The sequence below is a fragment of the Hermetia illucens genome, chromosome 5, assembly GCF_905115235.1.
Source record: "Hermetia illucens chromosome 5, iHerIll2.2.curated.20191125, whole genome shotgun sequence".
Classification (NCBI taxonomy): Eukaryota; Metazoa; Arthropoda; class Insecta; order Diptera; family Stratiomyidae; genus Hermetia; species Hermetia illucens.
In genome coordinates this window covers 99,692,936-99,704,763 of record NC_051853.1, presented here as the reverse complement: position 1 = coordinate 99,704,763, position 11,828 = coordinate 99,692,936, and the positions used below count along the sequence as shown (strand labels likewise).

At 38.4% G+C, this 11,828-nt stretch overlaps 1 protein-coding gene across 1 annotated transcript in view; it reads right to left on the bottom strand.

Annotated features, from left to right (window-relative positions):
- Positions 1-2,868: 2,868 nt before the first annotated feature.
- LOC119658178 (malate dehydrogenase, mitochondrial-like) overlaps positions 2,869-11,828 on the bottom strand; it is a 46,700-nt gene continuing 37,740 nt past the window's right edge. Inside the window, exon 2 of the mRNA XM_038065445.1 lies at positions 2,869-3,456. Coding sequence (XP_037921373.1) covers positions 2,869-3,456 — 588 coding nt within the window. The remainder of the gene's footprint in view (positions 3,457-11,828) is intronic.

Below are 11,828 nucleotides of genomic sequence, written 5' to 3'. Positions count from 1 at the left end.
GTTGGACTAATGGCGTGACACACCATAATCGAGAATGATGACATCTTCGATTAATATGGAGTTGCATCGACCGTTGTAGAGTTGCACCGAATTGCGAGAGGCGTCTTCGATTCTGTGGACATGTAATTCTTGCTTAGGATAATCACTTGCCAAAATCGCTATAAACATCTAAGACGATGGGAAACGACCAAAAGCCAGCCGAAACGACTGTTTGATTTGCTAGGTGGTGATTTCAGAGCCTCGCGACTCCATCCAGATCAAACCTATCACCATAAATTGGGGCAACAGTTCAGAACAAGCCGACCGGCCCCAAAATTCGAAGAAGAAAAGCAATTTTCTCATATTTTCCATTCTGTTCTTCTCATGTAATTCGTATTCTTTTAGAAATGCTAAATTCTCTGACAAAATCTCTGATTTTCCAATACACCCATCATCTCTAACGTATTTCGGAGCAATAACTAAAGACGCAAACCATCCTATTGAACTCCACCTCCCGCCGAAATCGAACGTAGCCTGTTCGGATATTCGATCCAGCACAGCTTACAACCGTAAAACTTCCAATAATATAAATGATTCTGGTTTGTCATTAAGATATCAGCCTACCTGCATTATTAAATATATAGGGTTGACCAAAAGAATCGAAATAATCCGCTACCTTAACCGAGCTTTTATTTTACGGGTTTTGCTATAGATGTGGCGAAAAAAGATGTTTAATAGCACGTATTCCTGTGCATGTACAATGTGATATGCATATTTATCGTGAGATGACCATGAAAGTAGTTCCATTTGGGTCAATCGATGTGGATTACAAAAACCAGGCAAGACATGAAGACGCTATAAAATTGTAAAAAAAAAGTATCAGCAAAGAGTAACATAACCTCTTACCAGAATTCTATTGAATGAATGCCAGGTGGAAAAATTTTTGGAAGAAAAACGTAGTTCCAGTGGTTATTATTTTAATGGCGATCTTTTGTAGAAAAAAGCATCTAAAATTAGTCCTGAGTTCAATGGTGAACACAAGAATTTATCAAACTTCATTGGTATAACTGATTCCTATTCCGATACTTACAGAGATGAAGAACAAAAGAATCTTTTACTTCGATTTATCCAAGCAACAAAGTATGCTGACAAGTGAAAAAGAGATTACAGTCAGAACCAAAGGTTGAGGCAATTCGCAATTTCATAAAAAGTTTAAAGGATATATTTTGTTTAAGGATGGGCGGATTTATGCTCAATATAATTCGCAGTCATGTCATGTTCTGTGAATTATGAAAACAAGCATTCAACTTCGGCTTCCGTCACGCTATTCCCAGGGCAGAGGTGAGGCAGCGTCTGACGATTGGCCTCTGCCCTGGTAAGAGCCCGTAAAGCCGCCTTCGCCTAATATTTTTGAGGGATAGTTTTAGAAATAACGAATATATACATAAGTACCATCTATGAGGAAATTTCAAATTGCATACAAGATGCCATGCATATTGAAACCTATGTTGTACAAATTGAAAGACTAAATGAGCGGGTCTAGGTAGGTAGGCCAAGAATCTGAAGAAAGCAGAAGTCTCATTGTGTACTTAAATGACCAATTAGGGTTATACAGCATCAAAAACGACTGAAACAAGAGATGTAAGAGAAATGTCGTGGCAGCTGGACCGAGGAAATAATCTGAAGCAACTCAAACGGCGTTTGAAACCGAACCAGAAGAAGTCTACTATTCTCTCCAATAAGTTTGACAACAGTGACAAGTTCCTAAGATGAGCAAAAATCAAACACTACATATATTTAAAGATACGACTTTGAAAAACAACGGCAAACCGGGAAACAGGTTGGTGCCGAGAAAATAGAACCTAGGGCAAGGGCAAGATCAACAGCAATAACAACGTTGCCACTTCACATATGTAAAGGGACTAATGGAGAATTCCCAAAGCGAACTCCCAAAGGCAAAACACAGCCGGTGCAATCCACAATCTTTCCCAGTAAAAGACTGCTTAACCATTTGGAGACACGCATAAACATCGATATTCGACTAAAGTAGAGAGAAAAGGAAAGCTGCAAAAGAGATCGTGGAAAGATGCGCCAATTAGATCTATAGCATGCGAGCTTATTGTAATGAACTTAGGGGAAATAGGACCAGACGATCATCCTAAGTGGCCGAGAACGACCTATAGGGAAGAGCTATCCCAGCAAAATTGACTGTGAAGGTCGGCCGGCAAAGACTGAAGCTCCATCAAAGTGTTCGGTCAAGTTCTTGCACGCCTCTGTGCTAGCCAGGCTCAGGAATGTGGCGGTTCCTTTGAGCGCTTTGATCCCTCACGTGTCATTAATGCAAAATTAACGTGTCTATACCGATGCGTGGGTCCAAAATAGACAACAAACGCAGGAAATTCGCGACGACTGAACGATGAAAACCAGAACGGAGGAAGTCCTCAAATCAATAAAAATTCCTGTCATATTGATCCACTCCAAACAAAAAAAAAAAACAAATATATAGAAATAAAAGATAGTTGAAAATAATAATATACAAACGAAAAAAAAATTAAATTAAATAAAAAAAAAATGAAAAAAAGAAAAAAGAAAAGAAATGAGATCCAATCAAAAAAATTAACACTTACACTTTGATTCACGTCGAGCTCAGCGTGGTGTGTATTTATGGTCATGCTGATTCTGTCTGTGGATTAAAAAATATTTAGAACATTAAAATATGAATTCCATAATTATATAATGTACTACTTCACTTTCCTTTTTTTAAAAACGAAACCTTTTGAAAGTTCGTGGTTGCTTCTATGGCTGGTTTTTTATGCGTCGCGATTCGTACGGTTAGCAATGAACCACGCTTCTCCTAAACCACTTGCTGTTGCGCGGAACGGGCATCGATCAAAATCGATTTAACCCTCTTCTCGCTCCCGCTTTAGTCTTCACACCTTCTGTGCCAGCTTCTTGGGTGCGCATCGAAATTTTCTCACGATTAAGCTGTGAAAACGACACTTTTGGTTTGCATTGTGATATCACCGGAATAACTGTAACACAAGAATGTCCACCGATCACCGGAATATCAACGGCATCCACGTCAAATTTACATGAATCTGAAATGAATTTTCGAGCAAGGACAATATCCAAAATTGAAACACCGAAGAGAATACGGGGATAGCACTTTCCTTTGGAATTTAGAACTTCTGCGGCAATTGGTACACACGAGTTCACAGCATTTGTAATAATCACAATTAAAGCTTTTGGATACTTGTCCGCAATGGCAGAAGTCAAATCGTGAACGATACCAGCATTGATGTTGAACAAATCACCTCGAGTCCTTCCAGGTTTACGTGGCACGCCCGCTAGAATAACAACTCCATCGACGCCTTTAAAACAATCAGCAACTTGTTCTGCTCCAACGTATCCCTTTACACTTCTGGCTCTGTCGATGTGGGAAAGATCCGCTTCGAGAGTCCGGACAGGAACTACTCCCTACTACCAGATGCCCCAGCGAAAATTCTTCCAACCTCACCTCCCGTCTTCACGGCTGTCTCATAACTTCGATGATGGCTTTTTCTTCGGCTAGATTCGATATTTGAGTTCAATGTATGTGGTGGTACTCAGACGGCCACAATCACCCTTCCAATGACGCGAAAAAACCATTGCTGGTGGCTGAGTCAGCTGTCCAATGCGAGAACAGATGATGCCAAAGGAGTGTTTCAAATGCCTGGAATTTGGGCATGTTGCTAGAAACTGTTTAAGTAAGTGCGATATGTCTGATGTGCAATAGGAATTCCAGCCGCCTGCTACACAAAGAAACGCCAAAGGATAATATCGACCGTATCGCAGATAGTTGTAGATGTCAGGCGTTCTAGAAGGCGATTTCAACTATTCGTAAATGAAGTTCGTACAGCTGAATGCCTGTTCTTGCACAGCGTGAAAATAAAATTGACGTTTCTATTATATGTGAATATTACAGAGATCTCCACTGTGGTGTTTTTGTATCAAACGGAAGCGGAAATCGAGCAATGAAACCACGATCAACAACCCAGAAGATGGATTCACATCAGCTAAGGTAGCCAACATTCACATATTCAGCTGTTACCCTGCACCAAGTTTCACACTGGATGAGTCCGCATTGAGGATGAAATGATTAATTTCCGAAGTAGATCACTACAACCGAATAATAAAAGCTGCGGATTTTAACCCCTGGTAAGAAGATTTGGGTTGTCGCGAAACAAATGCAAGAATTATTTTATATTATTATTTAAAGCCTTTTCACGTCTGAATGCCACTCTGGAAAATACCGGTAGAGTCAATACTTTTGGGAGACGGAATATAGGATCGGTGATAGACCTTACATTTGTTAGCGACATATAATTCAAAGGTCTCCAATGGCAGGTAAGCGAGGATTACATATATGTACAGCAATCATTTCGCCCATTTGATCTATTTCCAGGTAAAGTGTAGAACGAAAGCGAAACATACCCAGAAAATTGCAGTAGCTGGTTGGACATCCAAGAAACTCGACGCGCAAAATATAGAAAGCGCATGATGGTTCCATGCCACATCGTACTGTATTCAAGAAATTAATACCCTCTGTTGGGCGAATTCGGAAATTGAGGAATACCTTACACCCAGGAGATATAACAATCGTAGCAGGAACTGATCTAAGTTTCACAACCGGTATAGAAATAATAGGGAACAACTATAAGCAGCCATCCCGAGAAGTGAAACTGAACACTTCAAGAAGACCCATGAGAAGGCGCGTATAAGGTAGTTATGTCATCAGTTCAGAATAAACGCTCCCCGCTGGTCACCATCCTTGATTTGTGGAATGTTATTAGTATTTTGTTTCGACAAATTTCAATTGAATCGAATCTACCCACCCCAGGTATTCCTGAGGTAACCACAGAGGAAGATTGCCGAAAATAAAACTCCAGGCTTTGACGAAATGCCGAATAAAGTGCTGTTAGTGGCAGTCAAGACAGTTCGAAATGGGTTTTTAGGAGCTTGTATTCTTTTCCAAGTTGAACCGATGCTTATCCCTTCACTTTAATGAAAACTTAATAATATCTAGACAATTCGTCCGGAATTCCAGGTAAAATTAACAAACCAGGTACGTTTGAAATGGTTTTCTGGCATGTTTTTTGTATTTTACAAAGTTCTCATATTTAACAAAGTTCAATACACAATTTCAAACAAGTCGGGAAACCGGAAGCTAGACGCTTCAGGTATGAAAGGTTTTGTTTATTTCTTTTATAAAGAGATTTGGGTGTGCATTTGTCCCATTAGCATGTAGCACGTAAAATATGCATATATTATGTGAAAATAGCCACTTTCAAGTGATATTGACATTCATAGTTTCGAATTTGCAGAGAAGCGACAGTTTTGACTTAGTATTACTTTGTTAGTAATAGCGCGATTTCCACCAAATTTGGCAGGATCATGCTCTATGCTGTAGCCTATATTGTTGCAAAATTTTGTGATTCTAGGGTGAACTTAAGGGGGGTTTTCCTGTCAATTACTAAAAATTATAGTAATATACTATTATTAACTTTATTTGAACAGGTATCGGTATGGAGGGTATTTCGGAGCCTAGGCACCATATAGTGACAGCCCCCTGATTTTTTTCAGATTTTTCGGTTGAGTAGTTTCTGAGAATGGGTTCGTTAAAAAAATGACCACTTTCAACCCCCCGCACCCCCCACCTTTTCAACAAATATCAAAACTAAGACCGGCTTCGAAAAGTACTAATCGAGACCTTTAATTTGATACCCCACATGACTATATTTTATAAAAAAAAAATTTACACCCACCCTTTGCATGTATGGGGACCCCCCCTTAAATTCGACGTAAAAGGATGTAATTCACTATATGCGTGAACGTTCACAGTTCCCACCTTTCTACCAAATTTGGTGCCAATCGCTACAACCGTCTCCGAGAAAAATGCGTGTGACGGACAGACAGACAGACAGACAGACAGACAGACAGACAGACAGACGGACAGACAGACAGACAGTAAACCGATTTTAATAAGGTTTTGTTTTACAAACAAAACCTTAAAAAGTACTCCTATTATAAATCCGGGATATTAGAAATTATACTGATTTCCGTCCGTAACTATTTTCTTTCTGCATCCGTTCTTTTCACAATGACTGCTAACTGTCTTTTTTTACTTATTATTATTATTTTTTTTCATCTGACGTTTCTCGTCACCTACTCTGTTCTTCACTCTTGTAGCGAGGTTTGAACTGAGTGGAGCGCCGGTGACGCCATCTGTCCGCTGGTATTCGCGACATTCGAAATAAATTTCGAATGCCGCGAATCCTGCCGCGCCACAGGTTCACTCAAACATTCACGACATGCTCCTAAGAACAGATTTTCCCGGGAAAGTGGAAGGTTGTGTTCATTCCGAAGCCAAATAAACCAACAGGCTTGCACCCGTCAATGAAAGGGAGAGTGATGTCTCTGATATCCAATGTCAATATGATCAGAACAGTCATAAAAATTGCGGAGGCAGTAATGAAGCCCAACAAATCTTGGCAGTAGTTTCTCTTGATGTGATGACTGCCTACAATTATGCAAGGTGGAGCAAACTAATTGAGGTTTCAGCCAAATTAGACACTACTAAGTACTTGGTGCGTATACTCAAAGAATTACTCCGATAGGGGATTTGTGTCATAATCCAGTCGACCTAAGGTACAGCGAGTGCCCTGCGCTGTTCTACATGGATCGGTCCTGGGTCCTTTCCTGTGGATAATGATGTACGACGGAATTTTATGGTTACTCCAAAGGGAGACCGTTGTCGTTTTTGCAGATGAGATCGGGCACAAGATGTTAAGGAGAACGAGATTTAGACAAACGAGTCAATTTCGAAAAGCAAATTTTGGCTAGAAGAAGCTGGTCTGGCGTTTGCAAGCCATAAAACCGAGGTAGTTCTGATCAATGAATGAAAGAAAGAAACATCGATAAAGATGAGAATTGGCAAACATAGATATCTTGAAAGTTTAGGATCCGCGTTATACTATTGCTGACGAAAATGCTACCGAATATAGGCTGCCCAAGACAAAGTCGCCGCCTCCTTATCTGGACAGCTGTTAGTTCGATTTTGCTTTATGTAGTTCCTATCTAGCCCTTGGTTTGGAAGCATAGAAACAACTGCAGGGACATAATGGACAAATGCATTGATCCCAATTCAAAATCTTGGCGACCAAAGGTCAATTACAAAAATAGATTTTATCCTTCAGGGTTTAAAAGTAAAAACATTATCAATTCCACACAGTTAATAGCCGGCTGAACAGATGGAATCTTAGGTCGAGATTTCTGAATAGGGAACAAATTAACATTGACTACATGTGTGTTATGAACACCGTTTGGCAAAGAAGAGCCGGTATTACCCATGAACAATAGGGTAACTAGTAATACAGGGTGCGGCAGCATAACTTCCTTTTTTCAAAACTCAATAAAAACTATTGTATGCATCGGAAAATATTTATTTATTTTTTATAATGTAGGTACATGTCTAAAGTTTTTATTTACATTATTTTGAAGATCAAATCTGTTAGGTGACGTCCCCCATTCTCCATACATTGCGTAAACCGATTTCTGGCGTTTCTCATGACTGTTGTTAGCATAGCAGGTGTTATGTTGGCAATTTCTTCTTGAATGTTGGTCTTCAAATCTTGTAGGGTTCTTGGACGGTTCACATAAACACGGGATTTTAAAAAACCCCATAGAAAAAAATCACAAGGGAACAGATCGGGAGAGCGTGCCGGCCATTCCAAATCGCCTCTAATTGAGATAAGGCGCTCTGGAAAGTGTTCCCTCAAAACAACCATCGATGCTCTTGAAGTGTGTGCTGTTGTACCGTCTTGTTGGAACCAAGTGTCCCCTAAAATCAAAATTTTCTAGCCGTGGGAAAAAAAAATTCTGTAGCATGTTCACATTTCACTGTCACTGTAACCTCATTTTCCTCAAAAACCAGGGACCAATAATTCCAGCTGAGGAAATTGCACACCACACTGTGACTTTGGGTGAATGCAAAGGTTTTTGATGCAATTTTCGAGGGTTGGTGTCAGCCCAGTAGCGCATGTTTTGTTTGTTAACCGACCCACACGAATGAAAATGGGCTTCATCGCTAAAAAAAACAATAGCACCCTCGGGAACGACATCAAGAAGAAGCTCACACGCGTTCATCCGAGAATTGAAGTCACGTTCTCATAATGGAACATAACCTTTGAACATTTTTCCATTGTTCTTCTTGTAATATACCATTATTAACTGCATTTGAGCAGATACTGGATACGTTCTGAGAACAAAATCTTTTACTTTTATTGAGCCTCACTCCCATATAATATCCAGTAGCGATACAAATCCCTCTGCCCCCAGTAAGATTTACGATTTTACGAAAAATATTAGATGCGTAACTAAGTTCTCGTTGTCTTTTGTGAAACTGCAACTGTGTTGTGAAAAAATGGTCACAAATTAATCACTCATTTGGTAAAAATGTTTGCCTTTTGAGACTATCCACGGATTAAGCTACTTTCAAGGTTTTGTGTAGAACAACACCTTATTAAAATCGGTTTACTGTCTGTCTGTTTGCTTATCTGTCTGTCACACGCATTTTTCTCAAAAAGGGTTATATAAATTGACACCAAATTTGGTGGAAAATGAAAACTATGAACGTTCACGCATACAGTATGTTATGAGTATGCAAGGGGGGTAATAATTTTTTTTCACCAAATATTGTCATCTGGGTTTTCAAACCCAGTTCTAACATTATATGCAAAGGTGTGGATGGCGGGGACTGAAAAGTGGTAATTTTTTCACATACTTACTCAACCGAAAAATATACAGTGAATAGGCTGCTAAATGCGAAAATAAGTTTTCCTATGAGCGGAACAACCGATCAGCCAGACCATGGGCCATTGAATAAAACAACTAATAATTGCACCACGCAATTTCTGGAAAATATTGCAGTTGAGGTAGGAATTCTCATTTGAGCGCTTGCAGGTAGGTTTTAACGGGTTTGGCAAACCAAGGCCGATTGTTGTTTTTGCGCAGTGTTCGGCTAAATCATATCGCAATTGGTAAGAAATAGCTTGACGGGTAACCCCTAATTATAAATAGATCGATTTGCAGTGTTTAGCCAGCCAAAAGTGAAATTTCAAAAGTGGCTGCGGAAATGCAATAAGAATTGCAGAGGTAAAGGACATCTCTGTAATAATAATATACCATGTATACTTCTAAATCTGTTTAGGTTTAGATGAAAGTTGACCTTCTTACAAAGAACACGAACCAAATTTGGTGGAAAGGTGGAAACTGTGAACGCTCATGCGTACAGTGAGTTACATTCTTTTACATCGAATTTAAGGGGAGGTCCCCAAACATGCAAAAGCGGGGTGTACATTTTTTTTCATCAAATATAGTCATGTGGAGTATCAAATTAAAGGTCTCGATTAGTACTCTGGTCTTAATTTTGACATTTGTTGGTAAGATGGGGAGTTAAAAGTGATCATTTATATAAGGGGTCATTCTCAGAAAAAATAAAATTAATAATAGTGTATAAATACCTTATTTTTACACACATACCCAAAAGATGAAAATAAAACTTTATCATTCTTCTACGAGGGAGGCGGAAAAAAAACCAAACATCTGCTTCTATTATAATTTCAGTTGAATTATCTTATCAAAGACATACGTGCGTAGAGTATATTATCTGGAACCTTGCATAATTGGCACTTAAAATTGTACGTATATAAAACCTGCCGGTATACTTGTACTTGTTTACTGATCATACAGTAAAGTTAAACTTATCACAAAATTATCAATCATCAATTAACATTATTGTGCTTTACAGTCAGTGTTTCATATGTTATAGGGTTATAGGGTATATGTAGTGACAAACCTATCATAGGCTACAAATGCAGAATTGATATACTTCTCCTTGTATAGAAATATTAAATGGAAATACAAACTAGAAAATTAATGGTGTCTCTTTTCGCACTTTCTTTAATCAAAACTAATTTAATTATCCAATCGTTAATTTGCCTGATTCATGTACATACAGTGAGTCAAAAAAGTATTCCTATGCATACCTTCTCCGTGTTAACTTAGGATTTTCATAACTAATTAAAAAAGACAATATTCAGTTCATGTATTATCTATTTTTTAGAAATAAAATAAGCACTAATCAATTCACTCCACTGTCACAAAGAAAAAACAAAAAACACAAAGTAAACTTCATCATTACACATCAAACAAGTCGGGAAACCGGAAGCTGGGCGCTTCACGTATGGAAGGTTTTGTTTGCTTCTTCTGTACGCTTATTTGAGTGTAGAACTATCCCATTTGTACGTAGCCCGCTATGTATATGCATTTAGCATGTCTGACTACTCACTTTAGTGTGATATTGATATTTAGTTGCAGTAAATTTACACAGTAAAGTCAACTTAAAGCTACCGTAACTTTGTTACTAATAACACGATTTTGATCAAATAATATGTTTCATATTATATTTTATACTACTACCAACTTTTATAACTCAGCGGTAAGCTTAAGGGGGTTTTACTCAATTTCCTCAAAAATATGGCAATATACTATTATCAACCAAATTTTAACAGATATCGATATGGAGAGTATTTTGAGGCCTGGGCAGCATACAGAGGCACCTTCATGAATTTTTCGATTGGTTAGTTTCTGAGAATGGATCCGTTAAAGAAATCATCACTTTCCATCCCTCCCACTCCCCGTCTTTTTAAATCTCAAAACTAGGACCAACTTCGGAAAGTAATAATCGAGACCTTTCATTTGATGCCCCACATGACAACATTTGGTGAAAAAATTGTGTGAAATTTTACAACCCCCCTTTTACATGTATGGGCACCCCCCCCAAATCTCAACGTAGAAGGATATCACTCACTGCATGGATGTGTGTTCACAGTTTCCACCTTCTCAAAAAATTTTGTGTCAATCAGTACAACGGTTTCTGAGAAAAGTACTTGTGACAGACAGACAGATAAACAGACATTGAACCGATTTTAAAAAAGTTTTCTTTTGCAAATAAAACCTTAAAAAGTATTCGCCTCTACGCATCTTCTCTTGAAATATTATTTAGTGTTACATCTTAAAGCAATAGATTTCAAGCGTTGTAATAATTAAGGAATTTAACGAAAAGGCCAAGAAATAAATGTGGAAAAGCGAAAAATTGTAAATAATTTTTTTTAAACAAGCGCTAACAGCCCAGTTACAATTATTAAAAGCATTGTCTACACGTATCTGAAAACAGGGAAATGCGAAAATGCCTGAAGATCTAGTCGACCGCAAAAATTAACTGGAAGTAAAAAATAGCAAATAGTGCGAAAATTTGAAAAAAGAAATCCTAGCAAAGTGTGGCAAAAATAGCTGCTGGGGTGAAGAAAGAAGTATCGGATAAAACTGTACGGAATATTCTTCGTGAAGCTGGATATCACGGGCGAACAGCAAAATGAACAAGAACAAGTCGGGAAACCGGAAGCTAGACGCTTCAGGTATGAAAGGTTTTGTGTATTTCTTTTATGAAGATATTTGAGCGTGCATTTGTCCCATTAGCACCTAGCACGTAATATATGTATATATTATGTGAGAATATCCGCTTTCGCGTGATATTGACATCCAAGTCTTGAATTTGTACAGAAACGGCAAATTTGACCTATTATAACTTTATTAGTAATGGTGAGACTTCCACCAAACTTGGCGGTATCACGCTCTATGCTATAGCATACATTGCTGCATTTCGTGGTTCTAACATGCAGCCAATTGTTAAAAATTAAAGTAATATACTATTATTAACTTTACTTAAACAGATATCGGCATGGAGTGGC